Source organism: Diplotaxodon limnothrissa, linkage group LG7, assembly GCF_057381915.1.
Source record: "Diplotaxodon limnothrissa isolate DT_005_m linkage group LG7, D_limnothrissa_male_GT1.1, whole genome shotgun sequence".
NCBI lineage: Eukaryota > Metazoa > Chordata > Actinopteri > Cichliformes > Cichlidae > Diplotaxodon > Diplotaxodon limnothrissa.
In genome coordinates this window covers 65,106,070-65,127,244 of record NC_140602.1, presented here as the reverse complement: position 1 = coordinate 65,127,244, position 21,175 = coordinate 65,106,070, and the positions used below count along the sequence as shown (strand labels likewise).

At 41.6% G+C, this 21,175-nt stretch overlaps 2 protein-coding genes across 2 annotated transcripts in view; both read left to right on the top strand.

The window, feature by feature from the left end:
* tead1a (TEA domain family member 1a) overlaps positions 1–8,638 on the top strand; it is a 45,618-nt gene extending 36,980 nt beyond the window's left edge. Inside the window, exons 9-12 of the mRNA XM_085358712.1 lie at positions 1,385–1,558; positions 5,469–5,609; positions 5,998–6,150; positions 7,768–8,638. Coding sequence (XP_085214838.1) covers positions 1,385–1,558; positions 5,469–5,609; positions 5,998–6,150; positions 7,768–7,881 — 582 coding nt within the window. The 3' untranslated portion in view covers positions 7,882–8,638. The remainder of the gene's footprint in view (positions 1–1,384; positions 1,559–5,468; positions 5,610–5,997; positions 6,151–7,767) is intronic.
* An 8,044-nt stretch (positions 8,639–16,682) lies between these two features.
* rassf10a (Ras association domain family member 10a) lies at positions 16,683–18,561 on the top strand. The gene is made up of 2 exons (XM_085358711.1): positions 16,683–16,754; positions 16,943–18,561. Exon 2 carries the CDS (start codon positions 17,019–17,021, stop codon positions 18,459–18,461), a length of 1,443 nt encoding a protein of 480 aa, XP_085214837.1. The 5' UTR covers positions 16,683–16,754; positions 16,943–17,018; the 3' UTR covers positions 18,462–18,561.
* Positions 18,562–21,175: the final 2,614 nt, after the last annotated feature.

Sequence of the window (21,175 nt, the reverse complement as noted above, 5' to 3'; positions counted from 1 at the left end):
CATTTACATTAGTGGGAATAAATGGAGTCCTTAAATGTAGATCCATCCCACTGAAGTCACATTTAACATGCAGATTTATCAGTAGGCAAAGACAAAGTTGGGTAAAAATGCAGAAATTATGTATTTTTTTTAACCAACCAAGCAGATCTTTCTATTAAGTTTTTTGCCCTCTGTGATCTGTATAGCTGGCCAATATTGCATTAAACTGTATGATTTATTGTGCTGCAAAGCCAAACAAACTCACACCCTGTCTAAGAAAAGCAGGTCAGAGAACAGCCCAGTAAAGTTGCCGTGGTCCTGTTCTGAAACTGGTCAGTGGGAGTAAGTCAGTAAAGCCTCTATTTGAGCTCAGAAATAGAAATTTGAAGTTTGCTTTCAACATAAGCGTATTAATCAGCAGCTTACATGGATACTGAGATTACAGTTGAATTATTAGCAGTTTATCCCTCAGTTTAATTTTGTAGTTTTAGCCATAACTTCTAGCAGCTATGCTTGCATTCAGTTTGTTATAATTAATAAAACCTGACTTAAATTTAACGATTAAATGATAACCACACATTTAGGTTCCTAATCTTTTGGACAAAGACAGTTTTTGCAGCTTTGCCTGTGCAGCGACTGCAGCGTTTGACTTTAAATCAAACAACGAAGATCTGACTGAAGTGCTTTCAGCTTTAATTCAGGGGAATTAACACTAAATTTGCATTAACTGTTGAGGAATTACAGCCATTTATACACAATCCTGTTTTCAGAGGCTCAAAGGTATTATGAGGATTTTTTCACTGCTTGGATGAAAGCCATTTGCAGTCTGCCTGAAGTGGAGAACCCATGGACACCATCGAGTGTTTCCTCCCTTGAGATGCTCTGCTAGACCTTTACTGCAGCTTCCTTCAGTGGCGGCTTGTTTGGGTGTTTTCTCTGCCATTAGTTCAGTAATGAACAACATGATCTGCTGGGTTGAGATCACAGCTAGTGATAGAAACATTTCTGAGGGTTTTTTGGGTCCTCGGGGGGAGAGAGTAGCTTGTCTCTTGGTTGCAGAACTTGACAACCTCGATGAACGGTAGCGTCTCAATTCATGCTTAGAGTGTTCTTGACTGTGTTTCATGTCGATAAGTTGTTTTTCTAAACCATGGAGATAACTCGTTGCACTTTCAATGACTTCTGTGGTCTTGTTGGCTTTTGGTTGTGCTGTGATGACGTGCAGTCTTTCTTTTAACAATCCACCAGATTGCTGATCTAACTTTATATTTTTCTGTTTCTCTGTTAGGTTCAAAATTACAGTGAAAAGTTATAGCAGGATCCTTGAAGTAACTTTAGGCGTACCCAGTGTGTTTATCTCCACATTTCTGGCGTCCGTCTGATTCAAATGTTTCTCTCTTCTCAGTACAACAAGCACCTTTTTGTGCACATCAGCCAGAGCAGCCTGAGCTACAGCGATCCGCTGCTGGAGTGTGTGGACATCCGGCAAATCTACGACAAGTTCCCCGAGAAGAAGGGAGGTCTGAAGGAGCTGTTTGATAAGGGCCCACAAAACGCCTTCTACCTGATCAAATTCTGGGTAAGCAGACAAACTTTTAATCAGTTTCCTGTTTACTTGAGTTTTTTTTCCAGTACCTGTCAAATATCTTAAAAATATTTCTGGACTAAGGTTAATGTTTTTTCCTCCTGAAAATGCTTTGGACGTCACCGAGTAGGGTCAGCAAGAACCGCATTCCATGCACCTCTGCCCCCACCCAGGGAAAGTTCCCTTATTTTTCTACGCAGCACTGTGTGTGTGTGTGTGTGTGTGTGTGTGTGTGTGTGCTTGTGTGAGTTCCATCTGTCCACCTGGAATATGGAGGTGGTGGGTTGATGAAAGCGCAGATGCTTTGTTTGAACACCTGCTCGCCTCCAGACTCACAGGTAGCTGTTTTCACCTGTGTGTGTGTGTGTGTGTGTGCTGACTTTACTGTCCTTTCTCAGAACTCCTCTGTACCATAGGACTTCCAAAAATCCGACTCTCAAACTAATAATTTATAGCCTCTACGAAAAAAAGTCAGTAACAAAAAACCCAGTAAGATGACAATAATTGGATCTAAGTGGGCGCCTGTGGCGTTATTTTTGTGCCACTATTCTGAGTGCACGTAAAAAAAAGTTTGCAGGTGCAAGTGTTGTATTTTGAGGAGAAATTTATTTTGAGTGAAGAAAAGCTGAATTTGAGTGAACAAAATTCATTGCTGCGTGCAAAAAATGTATTTCAGTGTTTGCTATTATCCATACAAACGCACAATAGCAGCCCCTCAGTTCGGTCAGTTTTTGCATTTGCACTCGCTCGCAATGTGTTGCTCGCACTCTAAACATTTCTGCCCGTGCGCGCTCAACTCTTTCTCTACACCGTTATATTTGTGCCACAAAACCAGCCAATCACAGACTTGGATGCAAAAAAATCTGATTGGCTGTTTTGGTCTCCAATCAGCTCGAAATGACAAAATGCAATATCCCAGAATCCATTTCGTCCAAAACTCAATCGAGGCAGTGGCGGAGGAACACAGAGTGGCGGAGTTTGAAATATTGCTCTTTCTGGGTCTGAAAATAAACTTTTAAGATATTTTCATGCGAGAATGGTGCTGTGTAAACTTCTAATATCTGCTCGATTCATCAAGACATCACATTTTTGCATAAGTGCTCTAACGTTTTCGGAGATGCCTGTTACCCACCAGCTGACTGCATAGCTGGACTGGAACCGGCCCCGGTGAGCCGATGATGATTTTTCATTTTTATGTTTGTTTGTTTTTGTAACTGTATAAACAATGAAAGGTGGTGGATTAGCCAATTCGTCATGATCAACTCTGGGCTGGACCAATTACAATACATCCGTATTGAGGGGAAAAGGAACGCGATTAGTCCCGGACTTCAGCTACAATGAAAAAGACACAAAGCTGGAGTTATTCTGTCTTTACGCTGTGAGCTGCCTCTTCTTCTCTCATCTTCTCCCCTCTCTCTCCTGTTGCTACTTCAATCATGAAACTGATCAATGATCAGCTGATCGTCTCTCTTGTTTGTTTATCTCCCACTTTGCGCCAGAAACAGGAAACCAGCAGATGTTGCGCTAAACAACAACAGCAGCACGTTCAAGCTTGATCAGCTGTTGTTAGAATTTATTTAAAATTAATTTCTAGTATCAGCTGATGTTTGCTGGAGCCACAGCTGTAAAAGCTGCTGCTCATCATATCGGTTTGGAAACATGAAGGTGAAATAAATCATACATATATACCAACAAGACAGTGTACGTCACTGTCACAACAGCGTTTGTTTTAGTTCAAAGGCTTTATTGTTTTTCCTATAATACCTGGTGGTGTAGTCGGTGATTTTTTGTCAGTTCAGCCTCATATATCATGTTTAACCTGAGTGACCACCCGGTCAGCTGGTGGGTAACAGGCGTTGCAGGAATGAATTTTGTTCACTCAAATTCAGCTTTTCTTCGCTCAAAATAAATTTCTCCTCAAAATGCAACACTTACACCTGCAAACTTTTTTTACGTGCGCTCAGAATAGTGGCACAAAAATAACGCCATAGGCGGACGCTTTCAGCTATTGTGTTGCTGTTTTTTGGAACAAGCTACTCTCTTCTCAGTTACATGTGTGCATACATTCAACAACAGACCCCAAACCTTTTTATTTACACAGATCTTCGCTTAATAGGCGTTGGCGTTGTTTTGTTGTGCAGCTTTGACTGCCTTAAGGCATTGCAAACATACACAGGTTTTTATGTCTCTATCTTCTGCGTCAGGTGGATTGAGTTTACATGTAATGAAATGTGATCTATAGATAAAAACGTCATTGTCATTTGCAATATGAATTAAATGTGTGTAAAGGTGTAGTAAGTAGTTTTTCTTAGAATCATCTCAGATGAATGGGTCAATTAAAGTAATTGGATTTGGTGATTGACAAACTGAGCTGTTGGATGCTTTCAGTGCTCACGGTGGAAAAACATACTGGCTTTTATCTTCATGTTTTCAGACAGTACTTCAGTCTGATGATGCTATGTCATAGTTATTATGCTGTAGCATTGTGGTGGCCTTTGAGTTGATGTTCTGTGACCGTGTGGCTACATTGTATTGTTAGTCGCTAATCAGAGTAGCTAAAATCCTTGCCTGGAGAAGTAAAATAAAGTGGATATTGTGTAATTCTTTTTAACCACAAGCATTTCGAGTTGGATATCAGATGTTGTCACAGCCCTAATTCGTAAGCAAGTTAGCTTAGTAGGAGTCACACTGATTTGCTAGCTAGATGAGCTCATGTTACAGCAGACGATCTATTCTCGACACCTTTTCCTCTTTCCGTCATTGTCATAAATGTAATTCTAAAACGACACCATCCTCTTTGCATGTGTTACACTTGCACTGCTTCAACATGAGCAGAAATCCAAGGCTTCCTGTTAGTTGCAGCTGCTAAGCTCCATGACTGGAGAACTCCTGTTCTGGGGTGGGGCTGGTCAACCGACAAAATCACTGTGAGGTGAGGAGGTTGTTGGACAGTAGAAATAATCCAGGAGAGGACAGGAGCCTGCAGGCTTGTGAAGTGGTGAGGTGTGCTTGCAGCATGCGAACAAATAAAGAGAGAGTGTGTGTGTCATGTAGAGAGCCTTCCCTTGAATTTAATTAAAAAGCTCTCAGATCTACCACAATGGAGTGTGTTTCTGATAATCTGCAGCTTTAATAGAGCACGGTTTGATGTTTGTGTGCACGTGAATGGATGTAAATGTAAGTGAGTAAGCATATGGTGTTTGTGTTTGTGTGTTCTCTGAGCCCCGAGACGCACGGTGCTCCTCAGAGGACTCATTACAAACAGTACAAACCCTTCCTCGCTCCTCCCTGCCTGCAGTCCAGGTGCAGCGTGTTCTCTCTGCTCTGATTAAACATTTTTCTGCTTCAACTTCAGTCGCACAAAGTTGTATAAGAAAATGTTTCTTTCTTCTGTTTCCCCCCTGTACCTGCCTCTTTCCTGTCTCATAAAACACCTGCATAAAGGTTTGGTTCAAATAAAAAAAACAAACAAACAAATGTGGATGTTATAAAGGTCAATCCCCACATTTTACAACAATACATTTTTTCTTCTTCTAAAGATTACACAACAAATTGCATTTTAACTGTTTTATGAGGTGATTAAGGAGATAAACATGCATATGCAAGGTTTCATGTTGCATGTTAGTGCCCAATTAAAACAGCACTCTGCACTGATGGATGGAGGAAGAGTCTCGGAGATGATTCTTTTACTTCATGTACTGAAAAATAAGGTTGCACATTGCATTTTCATGTCAGTTTCAGCATCATAATCATGGATCTGCTCGTCCTCTGGAGACCTTTTATGGTGCAGTACCAGCAGAGGGCACTGTCGGAAAACTTTAGCTTCAGAAAAGCAACAGGACTAAACGTGCTTGTTTTCTGTGACCTGATGTTTGCGTTGTCGTCTTTGCTCTGTGGTTTCCAGGCGGACCTGAATTATAACGTGCAGGACGACCCCGCAGCCTTCTACGGTGTGACCAGCCAGTACGAGAGCTCGGAGAACATGACAATCACCTGCTCCACCAAGGTCTGCTCCTTTGGCAAGCAGGTGGTTGAGAAGGTTGAGGTGAGGACTGAGGATAACTGCTAAATAGAAACATGTGGGGTTTATTCACACAGCAGGTGATTTCTGCATTCAGACTGAAAAAATATTGATACTTGCAAAATGTCCTGTAACTCCCTATGTGGGCTTTAAAACCACCACATCCTTCATTTTCTTCACCTTAAGCCCTCGATGGCATCAAATAATCCCTTATGACACTAGCAAAAATGATTATGTCAGGCCTGACAGTTTTCCACAGCTGCACATAATGTTACACAACCATTTTCAAAGGCTGAGCTTTTCGCTAGAAAGCTGCTTTTGATGTGTAAAACTGATGGAGGTGCCTTTCATTGGTGCGTTGTGTAATATTATTTGGCTAAAGCATCTTCCTTTGCTTCCCCCTCTCTCACAGACGGAGTACGCGAGGTTTGAAAACGGGCGTTTTGTCTACAGAATCAGTCGTTCGCCGATGTGCGAATACATGATCAACTTCATCCACAAGCTCAAACACCTGCCGGAGAAATACATGATGAACAGCGTGCTGGAGAACTTCACTATTTTGCTGGTGCGTCTCTCTGTGTGCTGTACTGTTTATGTTATGCAAATATATATTTACCACCTTCCTTCTCTCGATGGGTGAAAATGTTACACTAATGCAGTTAATCCAAGTCTGGGACGTCTCTTCCGCTTTTCCTCATTCTCTGTTATATCGTTACTGTTATCATGGCGATTGCTTATATTAAACATGAAGCTTCAAATAATGAGGTCAACATATGTACAGGTAATCCCCATGAGATAAAAGCTCCGGTTTCATCCTGTCTAAAAACTGAGTTTTTAAACTCTTAGACCTCTGTGATGTCAGAGTCATAGAAGCTAATTATTAATATCCTTAATATGATCATCTCACACTGACAGCCAATCAGTAGAAAGCTGGATTACAGAGAGGGAGATTTTAAAGGGAGAAGAGCTAAAACCGCTTGCTTTAGAGAGTGGATAAGGTAAAGACTGTATATCAAAGATGTACAGTGTGGCATTAATGACGGACCCGACCACAGGCTTGTGCTTTTCAGCATCTCTTTATTAACTCGGTTGCTGTTAAACACACACGAATGGCCTCAGCTCTCCCGCTGCCAGCCGCACGCATCACCAACAACAATAACCCAGGACCCAGTGCAGATCTTCCAGCCGACGACGCGTGACTGCCGATGTCGTGCACGTGCATCCATCTCCCCTGCAACGGCACCACAGACCACGCCCCGCCACACACAGATTCTAGGTCTGGAAAAGGAATGGAACATCAAAGTGGTTGATTCATCAAGCTGGTTGCAAAGAGGAGTATATTAAGATCCTACTTCCCATCAAACACACGGGAAGATAAGGCAGGGAAGGTGATGGAGCAGTTCTTACAACATGAGCTTCAGTGTGTCTCAGTTTCCCAGGCAGACCAACCCCTCCCTCATCATGTCTGGCTTTAAAATGGGAAGATGACAGCAGTGAAAAAGCTTAGCTCAAGACTTCACAACAGGATTTCACTAGTCAGCATCTGTGTTGACCTACTTTTATATACAGTCTATGGAATGAACTTGGGGGCAGCACCAAGATCCAGTACAAAATAAACAAGAGTGATTTTAAACTAATGCAAAGCCACCTTAGTGGAGTCCAAGAATAAAAACATGAAACTGGAAATGAGCAGCGTAGGTCCCCTTTAACACCAGCCGGTGCCAGGTCTCTGTGACACTACATTCACTGGGAATAGATAATGAGAATCTTCTTCAGCGTCTGTGCAGAGCTCTCGCTGCTACTTTATCCACTTTTTTTGCAAAAATCACACAACCCCAAAACAAATGGGATTAACCAAACTCTGGTTTTCTCCATAAACCAGCACCTTCAGTGTGCTACTAAAACTGTGCATGTGAATTTCTCAGTGGCACCTTTCTGCATTGGTAGACCTTTTAAAGTGCTTTTGTTCAGGTGCTGTAATTGTTTCATGTGCTTTGTATAAGCATATTGTCTTCTATATCCTACAGCTGTGAATACATGTTGAAATATTAGTTGTTGCCTTAAGGAGGATAAGAGTTTAGAAGTATACTTGTGCAGTTCTTGATCTCGAATGATATATGTATACGAGTGTGCTTAACCTTGACCTCTTGTGTGTTCTTCATTCCCGTGTGTGTGTTTCCAGGTGGTGAGCAACAGAGACACTCAGGAAACGTTGCTGTGTATGGCGTGTGTGTTCGAGGTGTCCAACAACGAGCACGGAGCACAGCACCACATCTATCGACTCATCAAGGAATAACACACACACATATACACACTCACGTTGAAACACATGTATGGCCTTTGCTTGGTGTTTTTTTTTTTTCCTTTTTTGTGACATCAGAGCTAAAAATGTCTCTAAAAATTAGTTTCAGCCAAACAAATTCGTGAAAAAAAGAAAAAGGCTGCATTTTCACTGAAAATAACGGGGGTAAAAATATTTTTTTTAATTAACACCAGATGTGACACCGCAGAAACCTCCTCAACAGGAGCATATCCACACTAACTCCAAACCTGGTGATCGGTAGCTCATTAGCTATAATGATAATAAAAAAAGCACAGTGGCAGTGCAGCCATAAAAACACATCAGAATCGACCTGGTGCATTTCCCCAAGAACATCCTGACTCTGATATCACCAGGGGATGTCACGTCTCCACTAATTGGTTCCTTCTTCTCTTTCTCCCAGTTTTTTCTCTTTTCTGTCTTTTTTTTCTCTTTCCTATCTTGATGATGGAAATGAAAGTGGTGTTTCTGTCATGAGTTTTGGTGAAAGTCGACCCAGGGAGAAGAAAGAAAGAGAGGGGGAGAAAAACAAAACAAAAAAACAACAAAAAACAGAGAGAGTGAGATCTCATAATTTCCCCCCCGTGTGTTATCTGTCAGGAAACTGACAGGCGCTGAAGGTCAGACCCTGTGTATCATCAATAAGCAGAGAAAGCTGGAGGAAATAACACTACTGCATTATCATATAGTAGAATATAGAGGTGGATTTGTACAGATGGACACTGCAAATTGTGTGAGCTGAATTCTTATACAAGAGGTTTGTCCCAAAGAAAAAGAAATCAAATTTTTACCTTTTTGTATGTTTTCTTTACAAAAAAAAGAAAAGAAAAAAATCTTCTAAACTTTGGGGAGTTGTTTATTGATAATAGCATAGAGATTCTATTTTAATTCCACAATCACTATCTAAACCTTATGTTAATAATAAGAAACTATAAGTGAAATTGAACAATTCAGGTAGCTTTTTTTGTGCAACAGGTGACTCTTTATTTTGCTTAAAAGACTAACGAAATTATAATCCTCAAGATTTCAGAATCCTGTTTTGTGGGCTTTTATTGTGAAGCAGCAGCTGTAGGAAATGCCAGCTCTGTGGGAGAACGGCAAACGGTGAAACTGACGTCACTGAGACGTCATTAGAAATGCTAAAACTGGATTCCATAAATGGATTCAACGTGGAATTGCAGGCTTCATCCCAAACCGTGACAGCTGTCAACCAGAGGGGTGATTAACAGATAGAAATGTGATTACAAACTATGATCAACTATTAATATGAGTTTGCAGATCTTAAGGATTATAATCTGAAGCATACTCTGGTCTACTGAAAAGCACTGTGAATTTTAAACCTTATACATTGCCATTCATGGTGTACACGTAGGGAAAAAAGTTTTACTGCTGTTTTTATTGTGTAAATTACTTTTGCAACTTAAAGGGGACCTATTGTGTTCATTTCCAAATTTTCATTCTTTTAGTCTCCTAGAGTAGCTTTGCATGCGTCACAGTTCAAAATAATCCTCCTTTATCTTATTTTGGTCCTTGATGTAGCCCTTCAGTTCATTCAATGTCTGAGTCAGCCTCCCATTATTAAACCCAACTTCTTCTAATTGGCCACTTCCTGCAAACAGAAGGCTCAGCAGGTGGGCGGGGCTTTTGTACACAGAGGGGTTTTTTTGTTTTGTTTTGTTTTTTTTGCTATCTGAAGCAGAAACCTGAGCTTTTGGTTCACAGGGATTACTTATACATACCCGGACATATTATTTAAAATGTTGGCCTAGTTTATTCCAAGTGTCCACCATTTTAACTTTATATATGATGGAAAACAAGGAAAAGTATAATATGTCCCCTTTAATGTTATCTTAGGTAAGTGTGATGACCATGCCCATACAAGCAAGCCTGAATATTACATCCATATTTAGATGGGACAGCCCTGACCAGAAGCATTCTCACCTCAGTGTCAGGGTTATTTTAACTCTAGATGACACAGTTCCCCTCAACCACTACAACACAGGTTGTTCTGGTTATATAATATTTAAAAAGTAATTTATGAATTTTAAAAAACCAAAAACTCTCGATGGAGTGTACTGTAGCAGGTGTCGTCTGGTGGTTTGTCTGTGTCATGCCCAGCAGCATGAAGTGCCTTTGGCTGGAAACAGCATTAGACATTTCTATTGTGTTTCCCAAAAGTCCTGATAATTTGATGTTGTAGGTGGTGCATGGGTACAAAAAAACAAAAACATTTTATTGTACAGGAACATTTTGGTCCCACATGCCCCTGTTTTCTGTGTCCTGGGATCAGTTTATCCAAATTCCATGTAAAAGTGGTTCTTTAATTTAATTTGTGGACAGTCCTGATTAATTTTTCAATTTTTTCTGATGTCTTTGGGATAAATTCTTGTTCATGTGGTATCTATTGGCAGTATTTATTCCATGTATTTGCATTTGTTTATTACATGTATGACGGATTCATGTAGACAGAGCTTGTGCACTAGATATTACCTGGCGCCTCGTTCATAAAATGCAATTGTTTGGACTTGTCACTGTTTGGACGACCTGCTCTTACAAACCTGCTGTAGAATCATTTTGATTATCTGTTTTATATAGACGCTGTTAAAAGTAGTGGATGCCATCAATTAACTTTTTACAACTTTAATATCTCTGTCTGATACAGCTACAGCTAGCAGGTTAGCTTAGCTTAGCATAGCAATGAAAGCAAGTGGAAACAGTGCTCATAATCCCTTCTAAAGCTAGCAAATTCACATATTATATTGTGTTTGTTTGGTATGTTTTAAAAAAAAAAGCATATAGTCAAGTTAGGCAGTTTAAAAAATAAGAAGAAATGCTAAAAGTCAACCAGCTCTCAAATCATCTTGTCTTGTTATATATTCGCATACCTATAGCTGGTTAGCTTAGCTTAGCGTACTCATAATTAGCTTTTGCAGATTTTCTGCAAGTTTGGCCTGTATTCCCAACCACCGGTGTTTGGAAGGCTAGTTTTAAAAAGTAATAGATTAATGAATTAAAACTGAGTCAGACTGCCTGCTCTCAGACTTGTTCCAGCAGTCCAAGCATACTTTTGAGAAGTAGGCAGTTTCACTTTTAGCTTTGCTGTTTCCACATGTTTTCATGGTGTGATAAACTCATGGCATTAGCAGCTTTCACACAACAAACCGAACAAGAAATGTATTTGTTAGAGTGCCAAACTGATTCTTTCAAGTTAGACTGAAAAGGCAGCTATAATAAGCTACACTGACTAGGTTTACCGATTTATCTGGATAAGCTTCTTTCTCTTGGAATTAAAATCCATGATTTGTAACTCATTGCAGCTCTTAAAGATTTCTTTTTTTTTTTTTTGTTTACATGTGGGAATCTGTTTAAACACTAGAAGGTCGGAAAAATGAAGCAATGTGAATAAATGAGGCCCAGAGATTTTTATGTTTTAATAAGAAAACCTTGATACAATGATGTTGGCCGAAAATGCTTTGCGGTACAGAAGATCCAGTAACTTGTAGGAACTTCAAACCTCAAATGACACATCTTTGCTCAGAAATGGCCAGCTGTTCAAAATTTAGCCTCAACAAGTTATGACTCACACGTGATTCACGTCTCCTGCCTTTGTGCTGAAATGGATTAGTGTTTATCCAAAACCACTAGGTTTTGACTCTGTTAAACTAAAGACCCCTGTGGGTGTCTGTCGGGATTACAAACCACGCTTTCCCCCCTCACACTCGTGAATCATCCCGCTAGGAAATTCCCCTGCTCTTGACTTTCCCAGACTTGTGGCTCACACTCCAGTATTTGTTGTTTGTAGACCGAACACTAGGCCTTCTGCAGGAGGATGGACACGTAACGTGCAAGTGATAGCCCAACAAAAGCTGCAGCTATGACCCTCTGTCCAAACAGTATCTAGCACCTGCTTACCAAAGACAGTCATGTGACACAAAGTAAAGAGGAAAGTGATTTATTAAAGCTCGCTTAATGAACATAAAAAAACAAAATCAAAAATGGACGCCCCTTACCATCTTGGCTGTCAGGAAAAGGCTTCTTTAAACTGTGACTCATTAAAATGCTCTAACTGTCCGTTAAACATTACAAGGACTCAGCTGCACAGCTTAACTGTTAACTGTCCATTTGCTGTAATCAGCTGGAGAATATGTGGTGACAATGAAATAACACTAAAGCAGTGAAGTCTAAAAGGTCGTTCAAAAGGTCACAAAGTCCAGTGAAGCACTGAGTTTTTCAGTCATCGTCGTCTGTGTTGTTAATGTCGTCTTGTATGTGCAAGTTGGATATTATCTTCTATTACGGATCACGTGAGGCGCAGAAATCCTGTCTGTAATCAATTCCAAAATGGCCTTGAATCTTTTTCGCTCCGGTGCAGCACGCGTGTGTCGTGCACCGAGGGGTTTTTGATAAGGTGCTTTGTATAAAAGTGACAATAACGTTTATTACAGATGTTGTGTATATCTTTGATATTCTAATGTTTATCCTATTTTGTGAAGAGAGTACATTTAGGAGAAATCCAAAAGCTAGTGATGTGTGTCTATTGGTACTGCACAGGGTCTGATCTTTGCTTTGTAACTTTCTCCCCCCTCATGGCTAAAGGTATGTTAGATATTTTCTAGCTTTGTAGAGACTTTGTACGCATATGCTATTCAGTTTAAATAAATGGTCAGTTCTAAACTGTGCTCGTGGGTTTTGTCTTTTCTCATTAGTCTCATCTCTGAACTTGCTGTTATTGTTGTCATTAATTAATTTAGCTTGAATGCATTCACATGATACATGCAGAATTCTTCTTTGCATACAGAATAGCAACGGGAGGTTTCAGCAGAGCTGTTATAGATTCGTATTTTCCAATTAGTTTTATTGTCATTACATTTCAAGTATTTATGGTAATGGTAAATGGACTGATTCTTATATAGCGCTTTTCTACTCTCACGGAGTACTCAAAGCGCTCTATACAACATGCCTCATTCACCCAATCACACCCATTCTCACAAGCACTTAATCTACACTTAGTGCTTTCTAACGACATTCATACACATTCATACTCCGATGGAGAACAAGTTGGGGTTAGTATCTTGCCCAAGGATACTTGAAATGCAGACTGGAGGAGCCAGGGATCGAACCACCAACCTTCCGATCAGTAGGTGCCCTGCGCTACCTCCTGAGCTACAGCTCAGTGGTGACAGCAATATTTAAAGCTTAACCCCTTTTTGTAACCTTTTGATAAAATTCAGGATTGAGGTTAATCAAGTCGTTGTTATAAGTTGACTCTGTCATGAGACCTCCCACAGCATTAAGAGACACACACTGTTTTTTTAGGAATTTGCTTTCAAAGAAGCTTTGATATATTAAAAGAAACCAACTACACCCTCCCATACAAGACTTCCATATAAAAATGTGAAACTCTACTGTAAAATATGCTGTATGTTTACAGCCCGGTGCAGAAAACTGTTCTCAATAACAAACTTTAGCAGTTCGAGCCAATGAACTAGACATCTTGACCATGTAGAGCCTTTTTGGTTAATTGCATCAAGAATCCATTCAGGAAGATTTTTATTCCAGTTTTGTGTTTGCCACACCGACTGAATGAACTATGAACTCAAGAATTGTTCACACATATGTCTTATGAAGCTCAAACTGTATCGATGCATAGCTCACACGCAAATGCACAAAACATGCAAATCAAACCTGAACCATCTGGAGTTTAAATAGGCTAAGAAAGTAACCATATAGTATGCTTATTATACTGGAGCAGTGTTTTCAAGTACTTGTACCCTGTTTAATTATTGCCATTATTTTTTAGCTGCCAAGTCAGCTCAAAACAAAACTGAAGAACAACTAATATATGCTGAAACCTTTTTGTTGTTCTTTACATGAATTTTACTTCACATTAAAGTTAGAACTTCCTTATATTCAAATATCAGCACTAATCCCTGCGCTCCTTAAAAGAACAGATACACACAATGAATTTCAAGTAATGTGCTTCAAATGATTGTTGCTGAAAAGATTTTATTGGGTTTTTGTTCCTGTTGTACAGATCAATGGAGAACATATGGATTAAGTGACCGCACATGGTAGCAAGTGTGATATGATTGTAGCAACGCATTACCTCCAACAATGTTTAAGACTTTAGGATCTTACAGGAAACAATGGAAGTCTTTGGCACTGACAATTTTTATTCACATAGTGTTGAGGTTATAAGATGCTACAGCTTAGAGATCTATCAGGATGACCTCTTAATTTCTGTGCCCCTTGCTAATGGTCAGTACATTTTCTCTAGCTGTATATGATTAACAGTCAATGACGCAGCCAATCAGAATCGCATAACAAAACATAAAACAACATCTGGACCCACAATTCCAGATGTAGCTGAGACAGAGTGAACGTCAGCCAAGCAGTTTCCCTTAAAAACACCAGAGGGAGCTCTACTCAAAGAAATGCATCCAAAGCGCCATTGAAACTGCATTTGCTCTGTCACTTCACTTTTAAGAATTTGTTAGAAAAAAATGCATAAAAATCTTTGATTGTTCACGTTATTAAGACAATGATTCATTTGTTTTAAAACTAAAAAGTTTGTATTTAACTGAGGCTTTATCCATAACTGAGCTCAACTACAACATTTTATTTTTCATCAACAGTGAACGTGACGTTTTGTGAAGTAAAATGTTTTTCATGCTACAGCTGGCTTTGTGGGCATATTTGTTGTGGTGAGACTGGAAACTCCAAACGTCTGACAGCCAATAACAAGTCTGCAGGTCACACACAGACAGACACAGTGACCTCACAGGAAACAAGATCCAAGATAAGAAAAACATTCCGCGTTATCGTGCATCCCAGACGCAGAGCCCACAGTCCTCTTAATCCAAATCTACTGTTTGCAACGCATGCCCAGAACGTATGTGAACATGGTTCTGTATCCAGTAAGTGCGCACACTCACATGCCTTAACGCGTGTGCGTGTGTTCATATTCCCAGATGGTTTCCTAAGCAGTTATTTTACCAACAAACCCGGCCTGATGTATCACTCCTGACAGTACTCAAACAGACTAATGGTGCCTGCTGGGGATCAACGCTTGCCATCAATGCAATATGTTCACTACCACACACACCAAAACACTCTTAATGCACATAAATCCTTTTACGAGTTTGGTCGACCATATTCTGTCCTGAAATAGTTGAAAGAGCCGATTATGGGATCAGACGCTATATGAGGACCCTGCGGGGTGTAATAGATGGATTTCCTTCCGCTTTTTACCCAATCCAGCTGAGCTCTAAAACATTCGGCTCTGTGGAGATTATGAAGATGAAACTGAGTAACAATACATACTGCAGTCTTAACACTGCTGAGTAAGAGCTTCATCAGCGGTTTAGTTCAGTCCGAGTGCCTCTCTGCTCCAACTCTAGCTCTCTCTGTCTTGTGCGGGACACAGTAAGCAAAGCCAAAAGACTGAAGGTTCTGCTCTGTGCTTACCTTGAGATTGTACTAACCTAATGAGGCAGACAAAAACACACACAAAAAAATCTCATAGCTGCAAACAAAAAAGAAAAAAAGTAAAAACATGAAATTCCACCTCGTCAGAAATTATAATGACAAGTCTTGCAGTTACCCTCATAGTCTTTAGATGAGAAGTATTTGAGTTAAAATAAATAAACCAAACATTAAACGTGTGGACGGTCACGAGCCAGTTTGCATTTCTGAGCAAATGCACAAACTGCAAACTGGTATCTCGCTCAGTCAGCCAGAGGAAGAGAAAGTGAGAGGAGCTGGTGGGGCTGCTGGATAATCTCCTGAGCTCAACCTGCACAGGTGTGCTGCATGGCTGAGCAGGTCAGCTCCACCCACCCACCACGAAGAAAGAGAAGACAAGAGGCCCACTCTGTGCCGCCCTCCCACTCCTGTGAGACATCTGTGAACACATCCGTCTATTTACATTGTGAAGAAACTGGACAATATGGAATTATGTTAAAATATTTTGCATGTGCCTGACCTGACATCCCCTTCCAAACACTTCAGAGTCTGTGAACAGATTCACAGTGAAAAGTGAAGAAGACTGCAGAAATCATGAAAGGCCAGAAAGTCGCGTTAAAGATGGAGATGATCAGGAACTAATCTGACGTGTTTCTCGTCAGCTGTAGTTAAGACTTTGAAATATTATAGCGCATTTTGGCAACCGCACTTTTTTCACCCCTTTTTGCTGACCTGAGAGATGACGGTTCTATTTCCAACCGAACTTAATAACTGTTGATTATTTGACATCCCAGATATCAAGTTTGACTTCACTGCAGTTCTCATGTAGACCAGACTGATCTCAAGAATAAAACCTCTGACATTAATAAAAATACTACAGAGCTCTAAGCAAACGTGGATAACAGCGCTGACTTTTAACCGTGTAAACACACCGGCCCATAGATTATTAAGTCACGCACGGAATTAGTTTGATAAGTGTGTTTCAGACAGTTATCTGAAGGCAACTTTGTCTTAACCCTCAGTACCGACTTTCTACTTAACAAAGGCTGGCATATCAGTCCAGATTACCTTTGTTATCAAGAGTGAGAAAGTGTGTGTGTGTGTGTGTGTGTGTGTGTGTGTGTGTGTGTGTGTGTGTGTGTGTGTGTGTGTGTGTGTGTGTGTGTGTAAGTGAGAGAGAGGGGGCGAGAGAGCGAGAGAGGAGGCAGGAGGCGTGTCCCAGCGTTACAGCACCCTCCTGTTTTGTCCTACACACCAGAGCAGCTTGCCCTGACTCAAGGACGCACTCCTCATCTCCTCTCCGGAGCAGCGCGCAGGGCTCAGATCGATATGCCGGGGAGAGAGCCATGAGGTCCCAGCAGACTGCCCCAAAACAGACCACGGAGGTAAATAAATATATGTGATTTTTTTCTTTTTAGAAATAAGGCAGATATTTTTAAGCGTAATGAGGTTACATGTCCGGACTTCTGAGCGCATTTAAAGTGAGAGCTGACACAGACGACTGCGCAGAGAATTCCTGATGAATGTTTTGCATCATTAATAAAAATATTTTTGTCTCCTTTATTTTTTTTAGTTGCAGCAGACGAAGGCAGCAGAGAGGATTCAGTGAGGGAACTTTTCTTTCTTTCTTTCTTGGAGTTCAGCCGGAGATGGAGCCGGAGGAGGGAAAGATCTCGGTATGGGTCTGCCGGGAGGAGAAGCTGGTCTCGGGGCTGACTAAGCGAACCACCTGCGCCGACGTGGTCAAAGTCCTGCTTGAAGATCAGAACCTGCAGCAGGGCGCCTCGGCAGCGATGCTGTCTGGCTCTCCTCAGTCCTACTGCGTGGTGGAGAAATGGAGAGGCTTCGAGAGGATTTTACCCAACAAGACCAAAATCCTTCGGCTGTGGAGCGCCTGGGGAGACGAGCAAGAGAATGTTCGCTTTGTCCTGGTGAAAAACGAGGCTTCGCTGCCCAACAACGGGCCCCGCAGCGCCGAGGCCCGAGTCGTCCAGAGCCGGGAGAGTGGTGGTCCGGGCGGCTTGCTCAAGGGTACCGCCCGGACCTGCTGGACCGCAGCGGCCGCCGCGGCCAACCTGTCCCAGGAGAAACAGCGGCGCATCGTCAGGAAGGCCTTCAGAAAGTTGGACAAAATGAACAAAAAGAAGGAGCAGACTGTTTCTAAAGATAAAAGCTCGGTGGAAAAGATGGAGACGTTGGTCCACTTGGTGATTTCTCAGGACCACACCATCCGCCAGCAGATCCAGAGGATCAAGGACCTGGACCGGGAGATCGAGCGCTACGAGGCCAAAGTGCACTTCGACCGCATTAAGAGACACGGGGTGAACTACGTGCAGGACACTTACCTCGTAGATTCCACTTCAGGGGCTCCTGCCCTTTCGGATTGTAAGCGCAAAGCGGAGCGTCAGGACGCGCGGTGCACGTCGGAGACGCTTGCGCAGTTTGAGGAATACGCGCGCCGGTGCGAGGAGGTGGTGAGGCTGCAGGAGGAGCTGACGGAACGCGAGGCGCTCGTGGAGAGCATCACCGGGGAGATCCAGGAGGAGCTGAATCGGCGGTGGATGAAGCGTCGGCGGGAGGAGAGAGGCGCAGAAGCAGCACAGGACACGGACAGTGTTTCGGAGGAGATGTGTCTCACTGTGTCCGCCCCTCCAGCTGTGGAACCAGATGTTGAGAGTTTGTCTGAAAATGAGCTCGTACTGGAAGAGGAAAGGATCAAAACGCAGCTGGACACCAGCCTTTACATCGGCCTGAGACTGAAGACAGATCTGGACGCCATCAGGGGGGACTTGGACCTGAGTCTGGCACTCTGGGAAACCAAGGAGAGTGAACTGCTGGACCTGCTGGCCAAAGTGGAAACCATGGAGATAGAGCAAGCAAACAACACACTGACCGATGATGGAAAGGGGGAGCTGGGTGCAGTGAGCGCTGATGCAGAACCAGCATCAGGGGAGAAGAGCGGCGGTTGGGTGGAACAGGCCCGAGGTCTTTCCAAAGCCTGCAACACAAACGATGAGGACTCGGACACGGGGCTGAGCTCCATGCACAGCCAGGACTCTGACAACACACCTGTGTGCGAGTCACTCGTATAGACTCACTTTGCTTGGAAGCATGTTGGACTTTTATGCAATGCCATAAACTCAGGGGCAGAGAAATCAGTGTTGGCAATACTGGGAGATGTTCTCCCCTACCCAAAATGCACCTCTGTATGGATGATGTAGTTCTATAGCAATAATTCTGACATGTAGTCATGCACAATAAGCTAGAAAGGACAGCATGCTTATAGAGAGAGATGCCATGCTGCTCTATAGCTGACCTTTGACCTGTAAGAGGAAGGTCAACAAAGCACCACTTGTTAGGCGAAATAACCTAGAAGAGTATTATAACAAGCCTCTTAAAATCTGTAGTCCTCAAATTAACTTTAAGGCGTCATTGATGGAAGGATGGCTCAGAGGTAACAGCTCGCTTTTGTCAGGGAGTCCAACAACTCGCTGAAGCGACTGAAAGACACGGCTAAGTGTTGTTATGCTGAAAGTAGGTCTAATGGCCATGCAAAGTTTCCTTTAAAAGGCCAACATGAAATGTATCTTAATGCACAGTAAAGACTAGTCAGCTATCCACTACTATACAGATAGATGAGTCAGCTAAGAACATGTTACAGCTCTTTCAGTCTCCAAAAAAGTAAATGTGGAATCAGTTCATTGCTTCCTTTTCAAAATAAGACTGGAAACTATAAGCGCTGACTATTATTACCCAGAACTGCCTAATATTCTGAATGATATCAGGGTTTGGAGCAATTATACCGTAAAGTTTATGAACGTATACTGATCCCTGATCTAGTCGGCTAAGCAGAGCTGATAGATTGCTCGATATTGTCCTGTCATACAGTATAGCGTGTCTCTTAAGCACAAGAAGTCATACGTATTTAACCATACTGCTGAACTCTCACATTCTAGACTTAAAAAGAAAAAAATGAACTATTTGATTCTTGTGGTTTTTGATTGCTGTGAGCTTGTGACCCTTTAAACCGATGCAAAGTCAACATCATGCATTATATATTTCCATGAGCTCTTAGCGTTTCAAGTAAGCAAAGCCAGAGAAGGCCAAGTGTTATGTCATGAATAGCCCTGAACAAGCACCAGGTTTCCAAACATTTTTTTTTTTAAGTTGATTTATCTATTTGATTATTAGGTTGAGTTAACAGCAAGAAAAAAAGTGCCATCTTTCTAACGAAACAGCTATGGAAAAAGGGGGAACTCCAGCAATGTAGTAACAGATTAGGGGAATCACAGGAAACGGACTGAAAAACAAACAGAAACAGCAGAGGCTCCTGTTTCTCAAACAGATCCCAAACCTCTGAATCTTCAGGATTTCCTAAAATACAACTGGATATGATCTCTAATTAGACCCTCCTGCCCCCTCGATGCCCACAGCTTTTAAATCTTAGACCAGACCATATGTTAGATAAACATGAGATAAGCTAGGTGTTGTCATGAGGAGTGACAGAAACAGAAAACATCAGCAATTTATTTACATCAGCTGGGGATTGCGCCTCCTGATGAGTACTTTGAATTTGGTTAGCGAAACTGACAGAGTGCTCCTTTAAATCTGGGTCTGGATTATTGTAATGGAACATCGGTTTGCTGCTCTGAGCAGTGTTGTTAGCATGAAAAGCTTCTTACTCAAGCATAATCAATGTGAACAGACAAGAAAAGCCAGATGTTTATATCAAAGTTTAAGTCGAGGAATTACTTCCCCTATCAGACGCCACATGCATTTGTGTAACAAACTGAAACAGCAGGTTTACATGTGTGAACCTGCACGTTAGTTATTTACATTATGGTGGATATGTTTTTTGCCCAATCAGCAAAATACCCCCCCCCCCCCCCCCCCAAAAACAAAACAAAACAAAACAAAAAAACCCCCACAAGAGAAACGAAGGCCACATTCCACACATTTCCATAAATGAGATTTAATCTTGAACTTGTTTTTATTTCCAGTTTAAATAGGCATGACAACATCCCACTTATTTACAGAAACAGATTAGAAAACTGTCAAATCTAAACCTTTACATGCTGGCGGACCTCTTTGAATAACACCTGTGAGGCTTTAAGATGCTTTTTGGGAGATTCAGCACCCCAAAATTTAGCAGTCCCTCCGTAGCCGACCACTGGACTATTTTAAGACTCTCTTCATCTTTTTTCTGGAAATATTTGCTCCAAAGCAGTGTTAGCTGTGCTGCCTGGTATGCTACTCTAACATCTGCAAGGCAGGGGTGCCTCCAGAATTTTTGCATAGGGGTGGCCAAATGGGGGCCACTAAAAATATTGGGGTGGCACACCAAAAACTGAATTTCCAGTTTCATTATGCTGTTGTTAAATACATGTTACTTCAAAAATATTTCCAAAAAAGAGAGACAGAAAACAATGATATGCCTAGATAATTTCCTGCTATTAAAGTTGACATCACTGAAAATAGATACATGAAAACCACATCAGATTTTGACATCCATAATAATCTGTTTAAAGCTGGAATAAATAACAATTTAATGTTTTAAGTTGTTTTGGGGTTGTCTTCCTCTCACTTGTGCTCACATTTATTAGAATTATTACCAAAATAGGACAGTCTTGCCAGGGGTGCCACTGCGGAGGCCCCCTTGGTGGCGCCCCTGCTGCAAGGGGAGGGGTCAGAAACAGAAGCTAATATATATATATATATCATTATTATTTTAAGATCGTCCTTCAAATAAATCATTTACCCTGTGTTATGTCAGCACTGTGTGATTTCAGATCTTGACTCTGTCTAC